The 27,938-nt window shown below is 43.5% G+C and overlaps 1 protein-coding gene across 1 annotated transcript in view; it reads right to left on the bottom strand.

The window, feature by feature from the left end:
• Window positions 1–7,810: 7,810 nt before the first annotated feature.
• The window catches only part of LOC120928288 (granzyme A-like), a 50,635-nt gene continuing 30,507 nt past the window's right edge, over window positions 7,811–27,938 (bottom strand). Inside the window, exon 5 of the mRNA XM_040339385.1 lies at window positions 7,811–8,282. Within this exon, the coding sequence (XP_040195319.1) occupies window positions 8,124–8,282 (159 nt within the window). The 3' untranslated portion in view covers window positions 7,811–8,123. The remainder of the gene's footprint in view (window positions 8,283–27,938) is intronic.

Raw genomic sequence — 27,938 nt, 5'->3', positions numbered from 1 at the left:
CTGTCTTCTTTATTAGCTCTAATACCAGGGGGGGCTTCTTCTTCCACTCTCCGGGGGTCTTCTCCGCTCTCCGGGGGGGCTTCTTCTTCCACTCTCCGGGGGGGGGTCTTCTCCGCTCTCCGGGGGTCTTCTTCTATCTTCGCCACTCTCCGCTGTTGACTCGGCGCACCCCGGTTCTTCTGCAGCTGTCCGGTGCCTTCTTCTTCAGCGCTGGCTGCCTGCTATCTTCGTGTGTTAGCTCAATTACTAACAGGCAGCCAGCGCGGTCTTCTGTGACGTCATGTTCTTCTTCTCCCTTCTTCCGATGTTGACACGTCGCCTCTTCTCACTGCAATGATGGAAGCGCGCCTTGCATCCCATTTATATAGGCATCACCGTCCCATCATGCTCCGGTAGGTACCCACGTGGTGGGTGCCTACCCACGTGCACCCACCACGTGGGTACCTACCGGAGCATGGCGACGTGTCAACATCGGAAGAAGGGAGAAGAAGAACATGACGTCACAGAAGACCGCGCTGGCTGCCTGTTAGTAATTGAGCTAACACACGAAGATAGCAGGCAGCCAGCGCTGAAGAAGAAGGCACCGGACAGCTGCAGAAGAACCGGGGTGCGCCGAGTCAACAGCGGAGAGCGGCGAAGATAGAAGAAGACCCCCGGAGAGCGGAGAAGACCCCCCCCGGAGAGTGGAAGAAGAAGCCCCCCCGGAGAGCGGAGAAGACCCCCGGAGAGTGGAAGAAGAAGCCCCCCTGGTATTAGAGCTAATAAAGAAGACAGGGGGGGCCTCCGGAGCAGACTAATAAATTATTTTAAAAACCCTTGTGTTGTGTGTTTAATAACTTTAACTTTTTGCCTCCAGGTGAATGGGTAGGGGTACGATGTACCCCATATCCATTCACTTAGGGTGGGGGGCCGGTATCTGGGGGCCCCCTTATTTGAGGGGACTCCCAGATTCCGATAAGCCCCCGCCCGCAGACCCCAACAACCAACGGCAAGGGTTGTCGGGAAGAGGTCCTGTCCTCATCAACATGGGGACAGGGTGCTCTGGGGTGGGGGGGCCCGCAGTGCGCCCCCCTGCCCCAGAGCACCCAACCCCCCCATGTTGAGGGCACGTGGCCTGGCACGGCTCAGGAGGGGGGGGCGCTCGCCCCCACTCCCATTCCTGACCGGCCGGATAGCGTGCTTTGGATATGATATGGTATGGATTGTCCGTGAATGGGGCTGGACGTCATTTACATTCACGTCAAAACCAATGACGTCCTTGGAGCAATGCAATGCTGAGGGGGAAGTCCCCGCCGGATTTTAAATAAAAATCCGGCATGGGTTCCCCCCCTCGGGAGCATACCGGGCCCTTAGGTCGGCCAGGAAAGGAGTGGTGGACGAGCGAGCGAGCGCCCCCCCCCCCTCCTGAGCCGTACCGGGCTGCATGCCCTCAACATGGGGGGGTTGGGTGCTCTGGGGCAGGGGGGGCGCACTGCGGACCCCCCACCCCAGAGCACCCTGTCCCCATGTTGATGAGGACAGGGCCCCTTCCCGACAACCCTGGCCGTTGGTTGTCGGGGTATGCGGGCGGGAGGCTTATCGGAATCTGGGAGCCCCCTTTAATAAGGGGGCCCCCAGATACCAGCCCCCCACCCTAAGTGAATGGATACGGGGTACATCGTACCCCTACCCATTCACCTGGAGGCAAAAAGTTAAAGTTAATAAACACGACACAAGGGTTTTTAAAATAATTTATTAGTCTGCTCCAGAGGCCCCCCCCTGTCTTCTTTATTAGCTCTTTCACCAGGGGGGGCTTCTTCTTTGACGTCTTCGGGTGGGGGCCGCTCTTCTTCGCCGCCGTCTGGTTCTCTTCCACCGCCGGGGGGGGTCGCTTTTATAAAAGCGCCCCCCCCCCGGCGGGTTTCCTCCGACGTCTTCGGCGGGGGGTGGTGTGCTTCTTCTTCCGCTATCCGGGGGTCTTCTCCGCTCTCCGGGGGTCTTCTTCTATGTTTGCCGCTCTCCGCTGTTGACTCGGCACACCCTGGTTCTTCCTCCCGCTGTCCGGTGCCTTCTCCTTCAGCGCTGAACGTCTTCTTCTTCCGTGCTGTGACGTCGTCTTCTTCTTCTTCCCTTCTCCCGATGTTGACACGTCGCCTCTTCTCGCTGCAATGACTGGTACGCGGCTTGCATCTTACTTATATAGGCCTCACAGTCCCATCATGCTCCGGTACCTACCCACGTGGGTAGGTATCACATGGGTAGGTACGGAGCATGATGGGACTGCGAGGCCTATATAAGTAAGATGCAAGCCGCGCACCCGTCATTGCAGCGAGAAGAGGCGACGTGTCAACATCGGGAGAAGAGAAGAAGAAGAAGACGACGTCACAGCACGGAAGAAGAAGACGTTCATCGCTGAAGGAGAAGGCACCGGACAGCGGGAGGAAGAACCGGGGTGCGCCGAGTCAACAGCGGAGAGCGGCAAACATAGAAGAAGACCCCCGGAGAGCGGAGAAGACCCCCGGATAGCGGAAGAAGAAGCACACCACCCCCGCCGAAGACGTTGGAGGAAACCCGCCGGGGGGGCGCTTTTATAAAAGTGACCCCCCCCGGCGGTGGAAGAGAACCAGACGGCGGCGAAGAAGAGCGGCCCCCACCCAAAGACGTCAAAGAAGAAGCCCCCCCTGGTGAAAGAGCTAATAAAGAAGACGGGGGGGCCTCCGGAGCAGACTAATAAATTATTTTAAAAACCCTTGTGTCGTGTTTATTAACTTTAACTTTTTGCCTCCAGGTGAATGGGTAGGGGTACGATGTACCCCATATCCATTCACTTAGGGTGGGGGGCCGGTATCTGGGGGCCCCCTTATTAAAGGGGGCTCCCAGATTCCGATAAGCCTCCCGCCCGCATACCCCGACAACCAACGGCCAGAGTTGTCGGGAAGGGGCCCTGTCCTCATAAACATGGGGACAGGGTGCTGTGGGGGGGGGGGCGCAGTGCGCCCCCCCTGCCCCAGAGCACCCAACCCCCCCCATGTTGAGGGCATGCAGCCCGGTGCGGCTCAGGAGGGGGGGGCGCTCGCTCGTCCCCACTCCTTTCCTGGCCGGCCGGGTAGCGTGCTTTGGATACGGGTCTGGTATGGATTGTAGGGGGACCCCTACGCCGTTTTTTCGGCGTAGGGGGAGGGGTCTCCTTACAACCCATACCAGACCTAAGGGCCCGGTATGCTCCTGAGGGGGGAACCCATGATGGATTTTTATTTAAAATCCGGCGGGGACTTTCCCCTCAGGATTCATACCAAACGCCGCACACGTGTAGAATTGGCGGGAATCCAAGTCGGATCTCCCGTCGCTTCTATGACGTGCTTTCTGGAATGTGCTTTTACTATTCCAGCGAGTGCGAGATGTCGGCACCCTGTCGCCGAGAATCAGCGCGATGCCTTCGTGCTAAAAACACATTCTCGGCGGCAGGCACTGTATGTAAAAAGCCCCCCCCAAAAAAAAACGGATGGAAAAACTGATGGAAAAACTGATGAAAAACTGACAAAAAACGGACGAAAAACTGATGGAAAAACGGATCAACTGATGAAAAAAAAAACTGATCTAAAAAACTGAACTGACGTGTGAAAGAGCCCTAACTCCCAGATTTTCTTGTACAAGGAGCTGGTCACATAAGGGGCCTGAGCAGTAAGGCTAGGTTCAAACCTGAGATTTTTAACACATTGGGCTCCATTCACAAATTGGTATCTTACCGCATATGAGTATGTAGTAAGATACCACACAGCGTTTAAAAAAAAAAAAATAGTTTAATTCACAAAAAATTGCTACTAAAATACTGCATGCAGTATTTTAATATGAAGTGAGGCAGTATTTTTTGATGGTAGATAGTCTTAGTAAGAGGCATGATACGTTTTTTAACTTTTTTAACTTTGTAACTTTTGTCACATTTTTTGGAAAATGAAGAAATCAAGTATTTTGTTCACATTTCGTTTTTGTTCTGGTGTGGCAGTGATCAGGGATACTGACTGGTGAGAGTATGTAAAATAAAAAACTCTGGGGGATTATCAGGGATTTATTTTAATTTTTTTACACTGTGATTGCTGCTACAGTGATTATCAGTGTGACAGCAATCATTTGAACTACCATGCATGGGTTATACTCATAACAGCTGGGCTTATTGTTAACATGTTGGGATTGGCTACCGCTAATCACATGGTACAGGGCAATGTGCTCGGTCCAGGTGCCATGTGCTAGCTGTGGGCAAACCACAGCAGTACTATACAGGAATCACAGCTGTTATGAATTAATATCATTCATAACAGCTTTGATGACATTGCGATCATGTTATTTAATAGCGATCACGCAATCCCCGACCGCTCAATGGGTATGGGTATCGGGAAACATAATCTGCTGTGTTCTGTGGACAATGCAGTTATGGGAGTGGCACCAGGGATGGATTGGGCTGTGGGGCAAGGGGGGAATTTGCTCCCTGGGCCTCTCCGATGCCCCGTAAAAATGCTACACCAGTTCCGATCCAGGGGGATATGACAGTGTTGAGGCCAGAAGGCATGGTAACTGCACTGCACACAAGTAACTTTCGTTTTGTTAGCAGTGGGATTCGGGCTGAGAGGATGGCATGTTCTGCTTGCCATCTCCAAGCTGTCACCTGAGCCTTTGATCATTGCTGAATGCTGGTCTTGGTCATGGCTGGGAGTGGGTGAACATTGCACAGATATTGAGAGACAGGATTCAGTGAACAGCGCAGGGTGCTGAAGAGGCCCATCATTTCTGGACCACCTCCTTGTGATCTAGCCAGTCCCTTCTGTGCCTGCAGCCCCACCCATACTCCACCCCCTGATGTAGAAGTATGGAAAGGTGTGTGTGCAGCAGGTGACAAATTGGAGGACACACACTAGAGGCTGCAAAATTGGGGAGTCCACTGTCCAACCACCCCCACCCTTGGCATTGCATATTGTCTCTGATTGCAAAAGGCTGCCACTCCTCTGAAAAGCAATCTGCACAGGGATGTGGAGATCCCTGTCTAGATTGCTTTTCAGACGCATTTGACTTTCGGTGAAGAGGCACTATGCCACCTCCTCACAACCGATTTTAACCCCCTTAATGCTGCATCATCCCCACCACAACCACACGCATTGCATGTGATTGTGAGGAAGTTGCAACGCCCTCGCTCTGGTAGGGGCCCCAGTGCATTACTTTGTCCAGGTGCCCATTATGCTGTTAAGGTGACACCGCCTAAAGAATTTCTGGTGAAAAGGAGTAAAAAGTCCCCAACCGGTATCCTATCGAGTGTGGGATAGGGACAGATTGCAGGCAAGGCCCTCTGCATGAATGGTGTATGCAGAGGCCGGCGCCGTGCCTCCCTAGAGACTCCCCTCCCCTGGCCAGCCCATGACTAAACTGCCCCAGCTCTCCTCTGCTGCCTCTGGCCGCCCCCTGCTGGCCAGTTTAGGAACCCAGAGTCAGTGTAGCAGGTGCTGTCCAGCCTGACTCCGGTGAATACAGAGCACTTGGATTGGAGCTTCAGTTTGGGAGTGGGTTCGGGAGGAGGCAGGGTACAGAGAAAGCAGAAGGGGGCAAAATCACTGCACCATGGGCCTCTGCATTGTGCTAGCCCCCAGACCAAAATGTGAAAGTCAGCCTCTGAGTGGCATGCTGCGTGCCCTAGGGGGGTGCTCTAGTGTGCATGTGCCAGGCAACATATATTTACGTTGCTGAGTATAGCCGTAACAGTACTGTGGGTAGGCGGCAGGTGGTTAAAATAGTACATGAACTGTTAAAGCTGTGCCAAAAAAGATAAGAATATAAAAACATACTAGACACCAGTACAGTATTGCCTAAAGGCAACTGATCTTTTCACCATTACTGATATATCATTTTCTGCTCTGTCTTCTTGGGAGAGGTGGGGCTTTGCTACCAAATGTAGCAAAGCTGATGACTATTGATCTGATGACTCCTGTTGGAGAAATGCAGCTCCACAGAATGCAAAGATCCACAGAACAAATAAAGCAGAAGCAGAGAACACTATGCACTGCAAATCCTCAGGTACAGCCGCCTATCCAGTCAGGAGAAAAGTGAGTTGCACAGTCATGAAATCACCAAATATTATACTAAAATATTGTGATTTTGAGATAGGCATATAACCCAGTCATGATGAAATTGGCATATCCAGGCCATGTTTCACTACCAGGTACACCCAGGTTCAGCTCTATGGTGCACTATCATATGAAGTTATCTCATGCCCAAAAGTAGCTGCAGAGTGGCAGAGTAGGGTGTACTCAAACACCACCAGGGTATTTTTCCACCCACTGACTACTGAGCCTGAGACATTTTTAACTCCTACTGACAACTATTCTTGAATATTTTTTCTGAAACTTTCAGTTGAGATACAGTAATTCAGAATTATTTTGTAGGTACAAGCACTGTGGGATATGTTTGCAATATATAAGGTAAGTAGGTTCAAATGCTATTTAACAAACTCCCCTTAGGCCAAACCCAATATTTGCCACTGCATGATGCTCACATCCATGTTCTTTATTTCCGGGGTGTCCTTCATTCTTAACTTCTGGCGTTAGGTGCTACGGATAACAGGCTCAAGGCATGAAAAGTTCATAGCTGTTTTTCAAGATAAATTCAAGAAAAGGGGTACATTTTTTCTGGGTACTGATTACAAACAATTACCTTTCTCTTGTTCAAGTATTTTATTAAAGATTATCAGAAAACATCCAATGTAATGAGTAAAGAAAACATTTTTACATTGTAACATTAAGATAATCTTACTACAGGAAAATATATCTCTAGTCGCATATGACATTATATAATTGTTTAGTTAAGAGTTAACTTAAGATAGATCAATACAGTCAATTAATAGGTATCTATCTAAACAAGAATCTACCTTATATATACAGCGGAACCTTGGATTACGAGCATAATCCGTTCCAGAAGAATGCTTGTAATCCAAAGCACTCGTATATCAAAGCGAGTTTCCCCATAGAAGTCAATGGAAATGAAGATAATTCATTCCACATTGACTTCTATTGCATGCAATACTGCATGTGGCCAGAGGTGGGGGGACGCCGGAGAAACTTGGAAATGATCGGAAAGGCTCGGAAACATTTGGGAACAGAGTGTTTCAGAGTATTTACGAGTATTTCTGAACGGCTCTGAACAGCTCCGATTTGTCACCGGCGCCCTCGTACTTCTGGCCAAATGCGGTATTGCACACCGCAGAGGCTTGAATCCTGCTTGTTTTGTGAGACATCACTGACAAACCGAGTCAGGATTTAAGAAATAAAATTTGCTCGTATTGCGAAACGCTCGTTAACCGCGTTACTCGCAATCCGAGGTTCCACTGTATACATTTATGTAGAGTCGCTAGTATATTTGGTGCTCTTTTCAATAGTGGAACATTATGGTTATTCTACTGATTTGGAGCCTAATATCAGAAAAATATTATGAACTATAGTGGAGTTTACCTGAATTAAAAAAGTAGTATGAAAAATAAGGAAGGGAAGGGGTTTACAGTGACCTTTCTAACTGTTAACTAAGACCCCTTTCACACTGGGGCCGCGGCCGACTTCATGTTAAAGCGCCACTCATTAGTGGCGGTCAACCGCTGTTTGTACCGCTTTTTGGGTTAAACTCCCGCTTTGGAAGTGCTACCCGTTCATTGCAATGGTCAGGGGCTTTTGCGAGCGCTGTACACAGCGCTCCAAACTGGCCCCAAAGATGCTGCTTGCAGGACTTTTTTTTCCGTCCCACAAGTGCACCGCCGGGTGTGAAAGCACTCATTGCAGTTAATGGGAGGCAGTTTTCAGGTGCTTTATATGTGCTATTTGTAGCGCTAAAACGCCTGAAAACTGCCTCAGTGTGAAAGGGGGAAAATCTTCACTTTCTGAATTCACATTCATCTAGAAATGTATTCATTATATAGAATAATAAAACAATAGAATATTGTTTATCATATTTATCTTACTTTTTGTTTTTCAAATCCTATCAAATAAATGATAAAGACATGAAATACAGCATATGAATATGTTGAGGAAGTTAATGAGTAAAATAAAAGAAAACATAAAAACTGAAGCCATATAAATGTATAGCAGTCATAGGGCCTGCATGCAGTGACAGGTAATTTAGGGGCCACCCCGTAGTTTTTTCTTTATCCAGGTTTTGATTTCCCTGTTGAGATAGCTGTACACACTTGCATCTCCAGGAACACCACATTCAGATGCACCAAAAGATGTCACTCCTCGGACTGTTCCATTGCAGACTAATGGTCCACCAGAATCTCCCTGAAAAACATTATTTAAAACAGTGTATAAACTTCATAAAGGAACTCAGAGGAGAAGAGTATAAACCATTGGGAATTCTATAAAGAAGGCAAAACAAAAGGATCAGTCATTATAAATGATGAATGTCCTATTTGTCAAAAGTCTGACATTTGCTGAAAGTGAAATAAAATATAGATGTAGAATTGTAACAGATTCTAGGATTCAGTAAGGAGATACTGCAAACTAGAAGCAAACTTAAATTCTCCTCCAGGAGACTAAAATGACTAAAATGTTAAAAATTACTTTCAGTAAGCCTTGAGGCGATTTATTTCGCATTTGTAGCGCTATATAAGTAATTCACTCACTTCACTCAGTTGACGAAATAACGACAAATACACAGATCTTCACAGGGTACACTGTAGTAAAGCAATTTCTGCCTCTCACGATGCATCCTTACTTGGCCTTCCCTATCTCTATCATTTCTTTACAAGGGACTTGGTTCTCCACCCTTCTTTGCATCACACTGATGGTTCCCTTCCCTCTCTCCCTTTAGATTGCTTTTAGTAGACCTGTTCTAGACATGTGCAATTCATTTAGTTTCTAATTTGTTTTTTAAGTAATTTTGAGAAATTCGTTAATTTTAAATTTCCGAATTTAATTTCCAAATTTTCGTATTTCTGAATTTTAGATTTTCGAATTTTTCAATTTCGAATTTTTGAATCTTGAATTTTTTAATTTCCGAACTTTCGAATTTTGGAAATTCCAAATTTTGGAAATTCCGAATTTTTAATTTTTTTCGAAATTCCGAATTTTTGAAAATCTAAATTTTCTAATTTTTTAATTCGAAAATTCGCAATTTCGACAATTAAAGAAATCGAAAATATTTTTTTTTTCTAATTATCGAATCAAAAATTAAAAAAAAATTATTAAAAAAATTGGGATATTATTTTAACAAAAAATAAAAAAATGTTGTGTTTTTTTCAAAATGTTCTGTCTTTTTTTGTTTATAGCGCAAAAAATAAAAACCGCAGAGGTGATCAAATACCACCAAAAGAAAGCTCTATTTGTGGGAAATAAATGATAAAAATATAATTTGGGTACAGTGTTGTATGACCGCGCAATTGTCATTCAAAATGCGTCAGCGCTGAAAGCTGAAAATTGGTCTGAGTGTGAAGGGGGTTTAAGTGCCCAGTAAGGAAGTGGTTAAACTTGTCAAATATTGTCAGTGTGTTTATTTACTTTTTACCTCTTGCTCATTCACATGGGGAAGTATGGATAAAAAATGTGTAGCGCTGAAAAAAGTCACATGTTGCCAAAATGATTCAAAAAGAATTATACTTCATTCACCTTTGTAGAGAATAAAAAAGAGTTGGCATATATTAGGGGAGTGCAGCGCTAGTGAGTGATATTGTGCTCATATAAATTAATAATAAACAAAAAAAGTCATTCTGGAATATACTGCAAATATAGCCAGAATAGGAAAAAACATAAAAATGCAGATGGATATATGAAGAAAAAGTCTTAAAAAGCCACGAAACAAAGTTCATATGACTCTATCCAGTAATTTTCCTTGTGAAAGAGAAGTGGATTGTGCAGACAATGTGAAAGACTCTTGATTGATGTGAGGTAAGCTGTCACCAATACACCCGTGAGGAAGGATAAGATTGCCTGCTTACCAGATGAAAAGACTGTTTTGCATCAGTCTAATAGGGCCTGTGGGAAGTCTGGTCTCCCAATACCTTAGCCGTCAAGATAACCACGGTATAGCTCAGCATACAATCCGAAGAGTCATAAATCAAAAAAAAGAGAAGAAGGACCTCTCATAGCGTATAACGTTTAAAAATAAAAGAGGGTTTAATAAAAATTGCACTTACAATTAGGCAATATAAATACAGCATGGATAGCAAAACGTCTCCGATCTCTTGTTCCGATGCTTCTCGCTACTCGGTCAGGAAAACACAGCCGGCGTTCAGGACGGAACGCGATGACGTCACGGCACCCTACGATCGTTTCGTCGCTAATGGACTTCAACGGGGGAGTAAGCCGGATGTTGACGTCAGCGCGCTAGGTGTTTAAATACCCACGGGTTCCATACTGGAAAACTCGGGGAGAGTCCTCATAGTGACTGAGGGCAAAATAATTGAGTAGCGAGAAATGGAAAAGTGTTCTAATCATGTTGTACATAACGTATCAGATTAAATAACGATATATATTAGTACAGAACGCGGGGGTGTTTAATAACTGGTAGCGGAGCATCGAATAATGAAAATAAGATCGGAGGTTAACAATATATGCAAAAAGATTGTATCATAAATTTGCATAATCATAAAAATCAATCTATATTTAATTAGAAAAGATCTATATCATAAAAATCATCTATATTTAATTAGAGAAGATCTATAAATTAATTTAAATTTTGATAATGATTATGATAATTAAAATTGGAATAAAAAATTAATAAATTTTTTTTTTTTTTTTTTTTTTTTTATTATGAATTATTTAAAAAGCAGTTTATATCCCAATCTACGTTAAGTCCGAACGGAATAAAAGATTTCATAGAAAAAATCCAGCGAGTTTCGAGCCTAGATATGGCCCGAACCATATTAGTACCACGCCAATGAGGACGAATGTTATCTATGGCAAAAAAACTTGTCCCCTTTAATTGTCTCCCATGGAATTTATCGTAATGTTTCGAGAGGTTATGTTTAGGGAACCCGCTTTTGATCCTGCCCACATGCTCACTAAGACGTATATGCAGTTCTCTCTTAGTACGGCCGATATATTGCTTTGAGCATGGACATTGAATCATGTAAACAACGTATTTTGTTGAGCAAGTCATAAATGAATCTATGTCATAAATTGTACCAGTAGCTGTTGATTGAAAATTAGTACATTTCCGTTCCCTAAAGGAATTTACCTTGCAGATATTACATCTGCGACATGGGAAAAAACCTTTAAGGGACTGGAAAAATGACATAGTTCTTGGTGGATCTATAGCATTTGGTGCAATTTTTAGCCTTAAAGCAGGTGCCCCCTTAAAAATCACGATTGGATTATCAGGGATAAGTGATCCAATAATCTTATCACTTTTAAGAATGTCCCAATGCTTTTTTAAGATTTTTTTAATTGAAAAATGCTGATTTGAATATTTGGTAGTTAGGGACCAGCTAAATTTTTCTGAAGGAATAGGGTTCTTACTACTGTTTTTTACCAATAAGGATTCTCTATCCATCTGTTCCACCTTTCTCATGGTTTCGTTAATCAAAACTTCTTGATATCCTTTAGTCAAAAATCTTTGTTTCAGAACGTGTGCTTGTTCATGGTAGTCCTTAATATCAGTGCAGTTCCTCCTTATGCGTTGAAATTGACCTTTAGGTACTGCGGCTAACCATGAGCTATGATGACAGCTTGTGACAGGAATAAAAGCGTTCCTATCTGTCTCTTTGAAGAACGTGTTGGTAATCAGTTTATCTTCTTTTACATAAATGTTTAGATCCAAAAAATGGATGTGGGAGGTGCTAATATCATATTGAAGAGAAATACCCCTCGTATTGGAATTTAATTTAAAAAAGAATTCCTCAAGTGATGTTGTGTCTCCCTCCCATATGACTAACACGTCATCTATATAGCGTTTCCAAAGTCGTAATTGTGAGGGTGGTTGATCATCAATAGCTTCTCGTTCCCAATGAGCCATAAATAAATTGGCTAGGCTGGGGGCGAATTTAGCCCCCATCGCCACGCCACAGATCTGAAGAAAAAAGGTACCACCGAACCAAAAATAGTTATGTGTAGTTGCAAATCTTAACAACTCCAAAATAAACTCCTTCTGTAAGGGTGGTATATCAGATTCTTGCTGGAGGTAAAAGTCCACTGCCTGCAGACCATGTTGATGTGAGATAACCGTGTATAAAGAAGCCACATCAGCAGTGGCAAGGATATAGCCATCCTTCCATTGGACCTCTTTTAATAGATTCAAGACTTCAGTGGTGTCTCTAAGGAAAGCAGGAGTCGATTTCACTAAGGGTTGTAAAAAACTATCTACATATTTACCTATCCTGGCCGTGACGGAATCTATTCCGCTTATAATTGGACGGCCAGGGGGTTTAACTAAACTTTTATGAAGTTTAGGTAAATAGTATATCACCGGTACTCGCGGTGTGATGGGTATGAGATGGGCATGTTCTTTTTTGTTAAGAATCCCCTTATGTAGGCCTTGATCCACAAGATTGGATAACAACTTCCTATATTTTACTGTAGGATTCGAAGGTAGGGGGGTGTATGTTGAACTATCAGACAATTGTCGATTCATTTCTTCAACATACTGGGACTTGTCTAAAATGACAATCCCCCCCCCCTTTGTCTGCAGGTCTAATTACTATCTCATTCCGCTGACAGATCTTCTTGATGTTAGTCTGAATAGGGAAAACACCTCTAGGTTTAGTAATTTTAAGAGACAGAAGATCTTTTGTAACCAGTTCTTTAAATACTTGTATCGCAGGAGCAACAAAGCCTGGTGGATTGAATAGTGATGCATTCCTCAGATTGCTATGTTGAATAGGAGCACAAATGGTAGGTGGAACGTCGTCTGAATTGACTCCAGATCGTCGAATAGAAGATGGGGGAATCCTATGGATAACCTGAGTGCCATTTCCAATTGGATTTAAAATGAAATGTCTTTTAATATTCATCTTACGGATGAATTTGTTAACATCAATAAAGGTCTCAAATTTATTGAGTTGATGTGGGGGGGCATATTTAAGACCGTGACTCAAAACATTTTGCTCGCCAACTGTTAATGAGGCTGAGCTAAGATTGAAAATACCAGCTAGGTCCGTGGTTTTCCTCTCTTTGGCCCGAATTCGCCTCCCCCCTCTGATGCCTCTCTGTCGTCGTACTCCTTTTTGCTCTGACTCCGTGTCATGGGAAAAAAACGAGGAGGACTAGTAATCCCATACTCCCGTGGAGATTCAATATAGTAGTCTCTCTGAACTGGGAGGCTATTTTGATATTCAGGATGCTGAGTAATAACATAATTATCTTCATATGTATCCAATTGATGGTTGGAGAGCGCAGCAAAGCGGTTTTCGAGGGGAATGCATCCTGGAGTTTGATTTCTTCCTTCAGCTCTTTGATCCCTATATCCCTGTATTGCTGGTTTGAGGTTCCAGCGATCCCGTGGATCTGTATGATAGTCTCTGGAATCATTAACTGAATTGGTGGAATTATAGGGATGAGGTCTAAAATGCCAGGTGCCTCTAACTTCTCCCCTCTGTTCTGAAGAATTCAGATGTGGCTGAGATTCTCTAGGGACATAGTAGCCATTATGAACATTGTCTCTAAAGTTAGGATCTCTCCCTGTAGGAGGTCCCTTAGGGCGAGCCCCTTGAGGAGGGCCCTGTGGATAACCCTTTTTGGTTAGTTTAGGAGGTTTGGATGAAAAAGGAGCATTACCAGTCGTCTGATTTTTGTTATTTATTGGGCCCTGTGTTGGTCCACGGGGAGGGGGTCGGTTATCAATAGAGGAAGCAGGTTGCCGGGAAGAGGCTCCACTTTCAACTTTATTGATTTCTGCATTCTCCAAATTGGTCTGCCATTTAAAGACCACCTTGTTAGAATAATCCGACAGATCGCGGTTAAATTTCTTCTTTTTCTTATTTTTTTGGTCCAAACCTTCCTTCTCTATAATTTCTCTCAGTTGATCAGATTTGGATATATATAAATCCTGATCCTTGAATAGATTGAGTTTAGTTTTTATTCCCCCAATTTCTTCATTCAGGGATTTTATTTTATCTTGTTTCTTATCTAGAAGAAACTGGAGAAATTTAACCCCTATATCATTAAAATAGGTGTGCCAGCCCTCTAGGTCAGTCTCCCCTTTCTGAGGGGCTACTTCCCATCTGAGACTGCGGGGTACCATTTTTTTATCAACATAATGCTCTAAATATGCGATATCCCAAATAGTGTGCAGTTCAGAGATCAAAAGATTTTTAAGTCTAAGGAACAGGCCACCAAGAGCATCATTATGCTCAATACTACCATCAAAAACTCCTTCTGTGTTAATATTATATTGTGATCTGAAATCAAAAATGTCCATAGTGAATGGTGAGCAGCAACGTCTAAGTACAAAGGACAATAGAAATAAACAAAAACCAAAAGGTTGACGCTGCGCTAAATTAAATATTGAATTATAAATGTAAATAGCTGCTAGCACTAAATTGTGTACAACAACTTGGTAACATAAAAAAGAAAAAAACAGTGCAGCGCTAGTGAGTGATATTGTGCTCATATAAATTAATAATAAACAAAAAAAGTCATTCTGGAATATACTGCAAATATAGCCAGAATAGGAAAAAACATAAAAATGCAGATGGATATATGAAGAAAAAGTCTTAAAAAGCCACGAAACAAAGTTCATATGACTCTATCCAGTAATTTTCCTTGTGAAAGAGAAGTGGATTGTGCAGACAATGTGAAAGACTCTTGATTGATGTGAGGTAAGCTGTCACCAATACACCCGTGAGGAAGGATAAGATTGCCTGCTTACCAGATGAAAAGACTGTTTTGCATCAGTCTAATAGGGCCTGTGGGAAGTCTGGTCTCCCAATACCTTAGCCGTCAAGATAACCACGGTATAGCTCAGCATACAATCCGAAGAGTCATAAATCAAAAAAAAGAGAAGAAGGACCTCTCATAGCGTATAACGTTTAAAAATAATCGTAGGGTGCCGTGACGTCATCGCGTTCCGTCCTGAACGCCGGCTGTGTTTTCCTGACCGAGTAGCGAGAAGCATCGGAACAAGAGATCGGAGACGTTTTGCTATCCATGCTGTATTTATATTGCCTAATTGTAAGTGCAATTTTTATTAAACCCTCTTTTATTTTTAAACGTTATACGCTATGAGAGGTCCTTCTTCTCTTTTTTTTGATTTATGACTCTTCGGATTGTATGCTGAGCTATACCGTGGTTATCTTGACGGCTAAGGTATTGGGAGACCAGACTTCCCACAGGCCCTATTAGACTGATGCAAAACAGTCTTTTCATCTGGTAAGCAGGCAATCTTATCCTTCCTCACGGGTGTATTGGTGACAGCTTACCTCACATCAATCAAGAGTCTTTCACATTGTCTGCACAATCCACTTCTCTTTCACAAGGAAAATTACTGGATAGAGTCATATGAACTTTGTTTCGTGGCTTTTTAAGACTTTTTCTTCATATATCCATCTGCATTTTTATGTTTTTTCCTATTCTGGCTATATTTGCAGTATATTCCAGAATGACTTTTTTTGTTTATTATTAATTTATATGAGCACAATATCACTCACTAGCGCTGCACTGTTTTTTTCTTTTTTATGTTACCAAGTTGTTGTACACAATTTAGTGCTAGCAGCTATTTACATTTATAATTCAATATTTAATTTAGCGCAGCGTCAACCTTTTGGTTTTTGTTTATTTATATATATATATATTAGGGGAGGACAGTTCCTCTCCGAATATAGGGATTTTTTAAGTGAGATGTGTTGCTCTTGGTATATAAGGTAGGCGCACAAAACACAAAATTTAAAGTAGTATCAAAAATAATTTAATTATGAAAATATAAAATATCATATTTCATATAATTTACACAATAAGATATACATATGGTCAGAAACCACAGTTTCATGAAAAACAAGGTAAAGGGAAGACAGGTTATTTGGAGGAAAATTCATGCGAGTTTGCCAACTAGTTTCGCACTATGTGTGCTTCATCAGGGCTTGCATAATGTTCCTGTTCCTTTTATATATGTAGCAGTCTGCGTACGACATAAAGATTCATAATTAATACAACAGTTTATTATATTTATATGATTTTAAACTTTGAACAAATGTGTTTTAAGCACATATATATAGAAGGGGGAGTATATAGTGCGCTTACCATTTCCGTTAAAAAGCTCTTAGAACTGGGCAGAAAGACCTGCCTAAGATTCAGCGAGGGGGCACTGGATGCAATCAGGAGACTCGTTACTCCACTTATAATCAATGGAAGCCAGATCCACTTGATTGATCCCCTAATATATGCCAACTCTTTTTTATTCTCTACAAACTTTGATGGGATTGTGAGTGACTGTTGCTCGAGAGGAAGTCATTCATTCACTCATATAATCTATCTTTTCACTTCATTCACCTTTATTGGACACTATTTTTGTTATAATTATTTTTGAATCATTTTGGCAACATGTGACTTTTTTCAGCGCTACACATTTTTTATCCACATTAGTTTTTTGCTTTGTATCTAGCTTTTGTGTTTAGCAGCAGAACCTTTCACTAGTTTATATTTATTTTCCTTTATTCCTTCCTTTTACTCACACATGGGGAAGTACGCTATTCCGCTAAGCCCTCCACCTGCAGAACCCCCACAACCACAAGTCCAGGATTTTGGGGAAAAGGCTTTTGTGCTCATCAACAAAGTATCTCCAAAATTGAGGGCATGTGGCCTGGTATGGGGGATGGGAACACACTGGTACCACCTCTTTCCCAGCCTGCCAGACCGCATGATTAGATATGTGTCTGATATTGATGTGGGGGGTGGACTTCAAACTTTTTTTTTCTTGTTTTTTTTGTATTGGCCCTTGAAATTCATACCAGATTCAAAGGTTATCAACAGATGCTTTCTTTACAAACAGAAGGAAGCAGATGGGAGTTGTCATTTGCTGGCAATTTAAATGGCATTTTTATTTTCTTTGTAAATGTCAGTTTTGCTGCTCTTCTACCACGGGATACCCCCCTTGGGCCTCTATTATCGTTCACAGTGCACTTTAAGACTTTATTTGTGTTATTTGACTTTTTTTTACCTTATTACGATCCCACATCTTCCCTCTTCTGGGACTTCTGGGACTCCATTTGGATTGCGTTATATTTGAACTTTCTGGCACTATCCACATCAACTAAGCTGTTTGGATTTACATGCTTCTCATGTTTGTGATGTTCACTATTTAATTTAATTATAGTATATGTTAATATTTTATTTATGCTTATTGCTATTCACCATTACTGACCCACAGACCTCCCACCCCACTGGTTTTAGCGATTACTCAGTGGTGGGTTTTAAGACTTTATTTGTGTTATTTGACTTTTTTACCTTATTACGGTCCCACATCTTCCCTCTTCTGGGACTTCTGGGACTCCACCTGGATTGTGTTTAATTTGAACTTTCTGGCACCATTCACATCAACTAAGCTGTTTGGATTTATATGCTTCTCATGTTTGTGATGTTCACTATTTAATTTAATTATAGTGTATGTTAATATTTAATTTATGCTTATTGCTGTTCACCATTACTGACCCACAGACCTCCCACCCCCACTGGTTTTAGCGATTACTCAGTGGTGGGTTTTTGCTATTCACTTCCCTGTGCATCTGCTCTTTCCACTTCCTCACACAGTGCAGTCACCATCAACAGACCAGGTGTGTTTTTCCTTTAGCCCAGGTATGATGCTTCTGACGTTGTTTGTTGTTCAGGAGCGGCTTGACAAGAGGAATATGACATTTGAAGCTCATGTCCAGGATCCGTCTGTGTGTGGTGCTCTTGATGCACTGACTCCAGCCTCAGTCCACTCCTTGTGAAATTCCCCAACAATTTTGAATGGCCTTTTCCTGACAGTCCTCTCCAGGCTGCGGTCATCCCTGCTGCTTGTGTACCTTTTTATTCCACACTTTTCCCTTTCACATAACTTTCTATTAATGTGCTTTGATACAGCACTTTGGGAACATCCAACTTTTTTTGCAATTCTCTTTTGAGGCTTTCCCTCCTTATGGAGGGTGTCAATGATGGTTTTCTGCATAACTGTCAGGTCATCAGTCTTTCCCATGATTGTGATTCCTACTGAACCAGACTGAGACCATTTAAAGGCTCAGGAACCCTTTGCAGGTGTTATGGCTTAATTAGCTGATTAGAGTGGGACACTTTGAGCCTAGAATATTTCACCTTTTCACAATATTCTAATTTTCTGAGATTGTGGATCTGGGGTTTTCATGAGCTGTAAACCATAATCATTACAATTATGACAAGTCACAGCTTGAACTATCTTGCTTTGCATGTAATGAGTCCATCTCAAATATTAGTTTCACCTTTAAAGTTGCATTAGTGAAAAAAATTAACTTTTGCATGATATTCAAATTTTTCGAGTTTCACCTGTATTCACAGCTGGGTTTTTATTTTTTTGTTAAAAATATGAAAAATGGGTGAAAAATATATTTTTCTTAGTTACTGTCAGAAAACGTTGTAAATATTTTTTTTTTTAACTTCACTGATGTGCGCTGATGAGGTGGCAATGGTGGGCACTGATGGGGCAGCACTTATGGGCACTGATGAGACAGCACTGAAGGGCACTGCTGAGGTGGCACCGATGAGGAGGCACTAACATTCCATACTGATCGGTGACACTGATAGGTGGCACTGATGGACACTTATGGGGGGCACTGATGAGCACTGATGGGTGGTACTGATGAGCAGGCACTGATGGGCACTGAAAGTCAGCACTTCTGGGCACAAATTTGCATCACTGATGTGCACAGATTGGTGTCACTGATGGGCACAGATTGGCATCACAGATGGTCACTGACTGGGCATTACTGGGGCTTCACTGATAATCCGGGTACTACCTGTACAGGTCTCCCCTGCAAAGACATGCCGCTGCTTGGCTCTCCTCTCCTTGCCTCACACTCTGTCTGTGCGAGGACAGCCGATAAACGGCACTTCCGTGTTTACATGTGATAAGCTGTTATTGGACACATGGGTAAAGAGCCGCATCATCAGCTTATTACCCAGATGAGGGTCGCGCCCTTGTCCCAGGGATGCAGAGTAGCCGCGACTATGCCCAACAGTCACCCCCCAGACCCCCCTCCTCGTGGGAGCGGTGACACTGGGGCGACGTCATATAATGTCATCCCAGAATGAGAGGGGATCCTGCCCACCGTCATTTTACTGTACAGACTTTACTTTAGTAAAACTTTAGTAACATTTGCCAAACCCAATCTTTTTTTTTTCACAAGCTGAAATGCTTTCTGCCTACCAGTTCCAGTTAGAGCAACTATTGCCCTATTACAGACCAAAAACAATTGTTTTCTAAACCTGAGAGTGGCAACTGAAATTGAACAAGTGCTCTTTTACTCACTCAGGAAACCTTATGCTGAAGCTGTTAGGTTTTTTATTTGTGGCAGCCCACATTCTGAAACGCATGGGCAAAAATGTGCTCTATAGATTTGCTGTGTAAATGCTAATGTTACATGTTGTGCTATCTAATGAGGTTTTAGGGACAAACAAAATATTTAAAAATCTTACAAAGTCCCCTTTTATAAAAGAAAATATGAAGAGTTGACAAAAAAGTTCTCCTCAGCGGTGATAAGGTGCTCATAAAAATCAAATGGATAGACTGAATTACCACATGGGTCTATAAGGTATTCCCCGCTGGGGTAGTCACAGATGGAAATGGATAAATGGGTCATTGGAATTCGATAACAGACCGCTTCAAATAACCGCACAATGTCACATGGTACCATGAAAAATCAATAGAAAATATATAGTGCACACTGTGTGGCTAAAACATACTTGCTTTATCGATTAAAAGGTTACTCACAAGTGTGGCACTGTTACCCCAGTGCTAAGGTAGATGACATATAGTAAAAATCGTTTCATCAAGACGGATAAGTTGTCTGCAGTAACTTCACGGAGGCCTCCCACACGCGTATCGTCCCTGTGGGCAGGACTTCCTCAGAGTGCGAGAGGACTCCGTGACGTCACTGCAGCCATCTTATCCGTCTTGATGAAATTATTTTTATTATATGTAAAAAAAACAAGATGTCATCTACCTTAGCACTGGGGTAACAGTGCCACACTTGTGAGTAACCTTTTAATCAATAAAGCAAGTATGTTTTAGCCACACAGTGTGCACTATATATTTCTTATTGATTTTTCATGGTACCACAAATCCTAACATACACTAATCAATATACCGAAGTATATTGATTATAAGCGTGACATTGTGCGGTTGTTTGAAGCGGTCTGTTATCGAATTCCAATCACCCAGTTATCCATTTCCATCTGTGACTACCCCAGTGGGGAATGCCTTATAGACCCATCTGTTAATTCAGGGGTCCAGAGAGTGAGGTGAGCGGCTTGGTAAAACGGTGGTGCAAGCACTATTAAAGGATCACTAAAGGATTTTTTTTTTTAGCTAAATAGCTTCCTTTACCTTACTGCAGTACTGGTTTCATGTCCTCATTGTTCGTTTTTGCTTTGAAGTAGCTGTAATTCTACTGTGATCTCCACACTTCCTGCTTGTCTGGCTCCTTATGAAAATACTCATGGGAGCTTCTCACTGTGGTCTAAGCTGTGTGTCTAAAACTCCTCAGAATCAGATTCATTTTAAAAACAAAACACTGTCCTGGATTTGTTTGTTTTTGTTCTGTGGGTCTCTTTACTTCACATAAACATGAAACCAGTTTAAAACCGAAAGTGAAACTAGAGGTACATTATATGATTGACTTTTATCATTTTTTTAATAATTTTTAAAAGGAATCAGTTAACTTTTATGTCTCTATACCCTGTAAACAGTCATTTCAGCAAAAAAAAAAAAATTTCCTTTAGTGACCCTTTAACCACTTAACCCCCGGACCATTTTGCAGCTAAATGCCCAGGCCAGGTTTTGCGATTCGGCACTGCGTCGCTTTAACAGACAATTGCGCGGTTGTGCGACGTGGCTCCCAAACAAAATTGGCGTTTTTTTTCCCCCACAAATAGAGCTTTCTTTTGGTGGTATTTGATCACCTCTGCGGTTTTTATTTTTTGCGCTATAAACAAAAATAGAGCGACAATTTTGAAAAAAATGCAATATTTTTTACTTTTTGCTATAATAAATATCCCCCAAAAAATATATAAAATTATTTTTTTTCCTCAGTTTAGGCTGATACGTATTCTTCGAACTATTTTTGGTAAAAAAATCGCAATAAGCGTTTATCGATTGGTTTGCGCAAAATTTATAGCGTTTACAAAATAGGGGATAGTTTTATTGCATTTTTATAAAAAAAAAATTTTTTTACTACTATTGGCGGCAATCAGCGATTTTTTTCGTGACTGCGACATTATGGCGGACACTTCGGACAATTTTGACACATTTTTGGGACCATTGTCATTTTCACAGCAAAAAATGCATTTAAATTGCATTGTTTATTGTGAAAATGACAGTTGCAGTTTGGGAGTTAACCACAGGGGGCGCTGTAGGAGTTAGGAGTTGTTTCACCTAGTGTGTGTTTACAACTGTAGGGGGGTGTGGCTGTAGGACTGACGTCATCGATCGAGTCTCCCTTATAAAAGGGATCACTGGATCGATACGCTGCCACAGTGAAGCACGGGGAAGCCGTGTTTACATACGGCTCTCCCCGTGCTTCAGCCTTGGGGAGCGATCGCGACGGAGCGGCTATAAACGAATAGCCGCGCCGTCGTCCCGGATCGCTCCCCGAAGGAACCCATCCGCCGCACGCAGCGGGGGGGGGGGCTTTCCCCGATCGGACCCCCCACCCGCTAGAAGGCAAGGACGTATATATACGTCCTTCTGCCTGTCCGTGCCATTCTGCGGACGTAAATAGTCGTATGGTGGGCGTTAAGGGGTTAAGGACGCACCATTTGATGTTTATGAGCACCTTTATCACCGCTGAGTAGAACTTATCTGTCAACTCTTCATATTTTCTTTTATCAGAGGGGACTTTATACGATTAAAAAAATAAATAAAAAATGTGCATATTATTATTGTATTATTTGCACTGCATTGCTTATTTTTATCATTCTCCCAAAGGAATACCATATATTAAACTTTAGTGTATGTTAGGATTTGTTTTATGTTTAATTTTTTGCGCTGAGTGAACCCACACATTTTACAGAGGTTTTAGGGACCCCACATTTTCTGCCATCAGAATGACTAAGTGACATGCTCAGCAAGTTAATTTTAGAAGTGTAAACTTCAGAGGGCATGTCATGACAAGATATGATATCTGCAGGAAATAGTTGGTCTGAGTGAGATTTACAGAAAACATGAAGGTTAGTAAGGTTTGGACTAGCAATGAGATGCAAACCACAACTTTACAGGAAACCTAGAAATATGCACAGCTCTCATTACCACATCAGGATGGAAATATTGTCCATGACAAATTATAACCCAGGGACTATTTAATATAATGAATTTGCTAATGGGTGTAACATTAAATACAGGGAGGGGTAGGAAATTGTTTATTGCGGGTTGATGGATGGATTAGGGTTAGGTGGGCATTACAGTTAGGCCCCTTTCACACGGGGCAGCGGAGGAGTGGTGGCGGTATGGCTAAAAATCGCGCCGCTATACCGTCGTATTTAAAGCGATATTCGGCCGCTAGCAGTGCGATTTTAACCACGGCTAGCGGCCGAAAAAGGGTAAATACCGCCCACATTGATGGCTGTATTACCGTGGTTTCCCATTGATTTTAATGGGAAGGAGCGGTAAACACCCCGCTCCTATACCGCTCCAAAGATGCGGCTAGCAGGACTTTTAGAGCGGTCCTGCTAGCGCACCGCTTCAGTCTGAAAGCCTTCGGGCTTTCACATTGAAGACTGCAGGGCACGATTTTTTCAGGCGGTATAGCAGCGCTATTTTTAGCGCTAAACCGCCTGAAAAACATGTCAGTGTGAAAGGGGCCTTAAAGGGTAGGCAGAGGACACTCACATTTTAATGTCACACCTAACTTACAAGGAAAGGTCTCTGCATGTTCTCCTAGTATGGATCGGAAGGAAAGAAAATCCCTTTTTACAGTTTAACTTGCATAGAATGGGGAAGCATTACAATTTTCTTGCAGATACAATAACTTAATTTCTGAACGCATTTGTTTTGGTGTCTTTGTATGTATGGATTGCATGGGTTGGTACCGACATGTGGTGAAAATTTCATGTCAATAGAAGCTTTGGAAATATATTTACCTAGAAAAATATTGACGTGCTCAATACTTATTTTACCCGCTTAATTATTGCTTAATGAAATTGGTATATACTGTATACATGGTTACCTGTTGTAGTAAAATACGTTTTAAAAATAATACATTTATATAGGATTGTTGATATGTACCATATATACTCGAGTATAAGCCGAGTTTTTCAGCACATTTTTTTGTGCTGAAAATGCCCCCCCCCCCCCCCCCGGCTTCACCTTTTTGCACCTGATCTTCCGAAATTTGGGGACCCAGTACCGGACGGCCGTAGGTCCCCTGGACCCCAAACTTGGCACACATGTAGCCCCACCCTTACTATACAAGTGTGCAAAGTTTGTTGTCGGGGAACACCGATTTTTTACAGCAGGGCACCCTTTCCATAGACTCCTATGTTAAACGGTAATTTCTCAGGTGACTTTGGGGACCCAGTACCCGCTGGTCGTAGGACACCTGGACCCCGGAACTTGGCACATATGTATCCCCATTTCTCCTCTACAAGTGTGCACATTTTGTTGTCTGGGGAACCTACAGCTGGGGAGCACCAATTTTTCAAAGCTGGGCACCTTTCCATAGACTCCCATGTTAAACGTCAGTCTAGTCATGGACACAGTGAGGCATGGACACAGTGAGGCATGGACACAGTGAGGCATGGACACAGTGAGGTATGGACACAGTGAGGCATGGACACAGTGAGGCATGGACACAGTGAGGCATGGACACAGTAAGGCATCCAGATGGACACCCTAGGCTTATACTCGAGTCAATACGTTTTTCCATTTTTTTGTGGTAAAATTAGGTGCCTTGGCTTATATTCGGGTCGGCTTATACTTGAGTATATACGGTATGTTAAGGGAGGACCCGACCTATTTAAAAGAAATTGTAAATAGGAATTCTAGCTCCTTAGCCCTATTGGGAAATATCATATACTGTTTAGTTATATTCAACCCATTTTTTTTTTATGTACAAAGGATATTTAAATACACGCTTATGTAGCACCCTCCTAGATAGGTGCTAGGTTATGTAAATTAGTTCTTCGCTTGCTGTAATCAGATGAGCTGTGTGTAATTATTTTGGTCTGTTCTGTGTTTCAGTGGCTGCATGGTTGATTGCTTTCCTCTGTCTGTCTGGAAGAATTCTAGAAGATAGTGGGCTGAAAGAGTCAAACCAGCAGCTCCTTTTGCTTACAGCCATGGCCAATCTCTGGGGAGAGTGTGCCCGGGTGGTGGCTGTGAGGGTGTATAAATACTCTGAGACCTGGAGAAGAGGGGTCTTGTCCTACAGGAGGAGATCTCAGCCCTGGGGTGGTGTTCAGTTTGCTCTCCTGGGCAGGTCAGCCATGTGATTGCTGTGCAATAAGGTCTCAGCTAGGCTAGCTGGGGGGCCTATTCTGCTGAAAGATGCTGGAGCTGACTGAGGGACTGTCATCTGGGGATCTGGTCTGGTATCACTGGAGAGGTATCTGGAAGATATTGGAAGGAGGCATCCAATTATCCAGGGACATTAGTAAGTGCAGACGATACAAGTGAAAGATCCCTCTTGTGCTAGAGTCAGCGTGGGTCAAAGGAGACATTGTTTTTGGTGTCCTGGTATAGCTCAGTCCCATATTTGCTTGCGCAAGGACTGTGCTCAGATTTCTAGGAGGAAGATTTTTGGCCCAGATTCACGTAGAATCGGGCAAATCTGCGGCGGCGTAACGTATGACATTTACGTTACGCCGCCGCAAGTTTTACGGGCAAGTGCTTGCTTGTAAAGTTGCGGCGGCGTAGCGTAAATCCCCCGGCGCAAGCCCGCCTAATTCAAATGATCCGGGTAGGGGGAGTGGATCATTTAACTTAGGCGCGTTCCCGCGCTGAACGTACTGCGCATGCGCCGTCCCTAAAATTTCCCGATGTGCATTGCGCTAAATGACGTCGCAAGGACGTCATTGGTTTCGACGTGAACGTAAATGGCGTCCAGCCCCATTCACGGACGAGTTACGCAAACTACGTAAAATTTTCAAATTTCGACGCGGGAACGACGTCCATACTTAACATTGGCTGCGCCTCCTAATAGCAGGAGCAACGTTACGACGAAAACGACTTACGTAAACGACGTAAAAAACTACCGCCGGGCGCACGTACGTTTGTGAATCGGCGTAAGTAGGTAATTTGCATACTCTATGCTGAAAACTACGGGAGCACCACCTAGTGGCCAGCGTGAGAATGCACCCTAAGATACGACGGCGTAAGAGACTTATGCCAGTCGTATCTTAGGCTAATGTCGATGTATCTAGCTTTCTGAATACAGAAAGTAGATACGCCGGCGCAGATTTGAATTTACGCGGCGTATCTATGGATACGCCGGCGTAAATTCTATCTGAATCTACCCCATTGTTTTTAAAGTGTTTTTTTAAACCCACTTTAAAACAAAGGCATAATGAGCTAGTATGCACCTGAGATTGAAGCCCTCGCTGCGGTGTCTGTACACAGCACCATTTGGCGACATCACTCTAGGGGGTTACTTCCGCGTATCGCGGTTCCGGTACTGTGATTGGCCGGAGCCGCAATGACATCACTCCAGTGCATGCGCGTGGGAGCCGCCAGTAACGGCACATTCTCTGAAGCTACAGCACGTTGTTTGAGTGCACATGTGACGATGACATGGGCACATGCAAATACAGGGGATATTAGGTTTAGCAGATATCCAGGGTAGCTACAGGTAAGCCTTATTATAGGCTTACCTGTAGTCAAAGGTGTGTTGTAAGGGTTTACAACCACTTTAAGTTGCTGTTAAAGTTACTGGAGTATACTGCAGTTACCCTGAACCTATTCAAGTTCAAGTTTTGCATTGAAGCATTAGAAAAGCATACCTCTAGACTGTTCATTGAGCCAAAGGAGTGACTGTGAGTGTGTTCCTGGCTGTGGGTGAAATTAAGGGGACCCTAAACTGTGGGCTTCTGTGGAAGTGAGCACTACATTAATCCATTTGAATAAAATATATTGTACTGTAATTGTTAATATTTTAATACTGATATATCAACAGGACCCTGCTGCAACTCAGATCCTAAGGCCACGTACACACGGTCGTTCCAAACCGATGAGAATGGTCCGACGGGCCATTTCCATCGGTTCACCGCTGAAGTGGCCCGATGGTCTGATGTGCGTACACACCATCATTCCAAAAAACGATCGGGTCAGAACGCGGTGACGTCAAACATACGACGTGCTGAATAAAACAAAGTTCAATGCTTCCAAGCATGCGTCGACTTGATTCTGCCCGATCGGTCCAAACCGATGGTTAGTACAGAAAGCATCGGTTCAAAACCCGCGCATGCTCAGAATCAAGTCGACGAATGCTTGGAAGCATTGAACTTCGTTTTATTCAGCACGTCGTGTGTTTGACGTCACCGCGTTCTGACCCGATCGGTTTTTGGAACGATGGTGTGTACACACATCAGGCCATCAGGCCACTTCAGCGGTGAACCGATGGAAATGGCCCGTCGGACCATTCTCATCGGTTTGGAACGACCGTGTGTACGCGGCCTGAGGCTTTTACTTAATCTCTAAGGTGTGTTGCGTTAAAGCATTTTTTTGCCTGTTAAAATGTGCTGCTTTAGGCAGTCCTTTCAAAATGAATGCGCTCAACAACCCAAAAGAAAATGTGCTTATGCCTTTGCTTGCCAGTTAGTCCATCAGAATGACTCAAACCTCATTGCACCAACACTAGTAGAGTGATGTGCTGTTGTCACGTACCTTACCAGAGGCCGAAGTGCTGAGAGGGCTTCCCTTGCGACTGAGTGCAGAACGCCCCCTGGAGGTGAGACAGGGGGTGCTGTGCCCGGAGATGCAGGGGTTGCCAGCTGCGACTTGCTGAGAAGGTGTAGAAGCTCAGCTATCCACCAGGATACGTAGTTAGGCAGGGGTACCACGGAAGTACCAGATGAGGTAGGTTCGCAGGGAAACCCAAGGGCGGAGTCAGTAGCCAAGCCGGAAGTCATGCACAGGAAGCAGGATGTAGTTGGAGTAGGTCAGAAGGCAAGCCGAGGTCATACACTGGAACAATCAGGCAGGAACAGGATAAGGGTAATCCGAAAGACAAGCCGGGGTCATACACTGGAGAAGTCAGGTCAGGCAAGCCGGGTCGTCAACGGGTAAACAGGAACACAGGAACAAGGGCTCAGGAACACACACAGGCTAACGATCATGCAGCAGTTGGTAACTGCTGCAGCAAGTCTTTAAATAGGGCACTGACGCCAGGAGTCCCGCCCGCATTGCGTGCGTACTGGCGCACACGCATGCGCAGTGAAGAATACAGGATTTGCAGAGTTGTTGCCCGTTTGCGCGTGCATGCGCGTTGCGCGCATTTGCGCGCGCATGCGCACTGCGCTTGCTGGTCCGTGAAGAGCACGTCTGACAGCTCTTCCACGGTTGGTTCCCTGACAGTGCCCCCCCCTCAGGGGCAGCCTCCGGATGCCCAGACGTACTTGCTTCTCTGGATATTTCCTGAAGAATTCAGCCAACAGTTTAGGGGCATGAACATCCTTTGCAGGTTCCCAAGAGCTTTCCTCGAGAGAATAGCCCTTCCATTTTACTAAATATTGAATTTGTCTACCTCTCTTTCGACTATCCAAAATATCGTCCACTTCGAATTCTGTGTCCTCACCCACTGTAACTGGAGGCGGAGGTGGATCTTCTCTTCCAGGAAAGGAACCGGT

Source organism: Rana temporaria, chromosome 1 (genome assembly GCF_905171775.1).
Source record: "Rana temporaria chromosome 1, aRanTem1.1, whole genome shotgun sequence".
NCBI classification, from domain to species: Eukaryota; Metazoa; Chordata; class Amphibia; order Anura; family Ranidae; genus Rana; species Rana temporaria.
The sequence above is the reverse complement of the archived record's forward strand: the minus strand, read 5'-3'. Positions and strand labels throughout refer to the sequence as shown.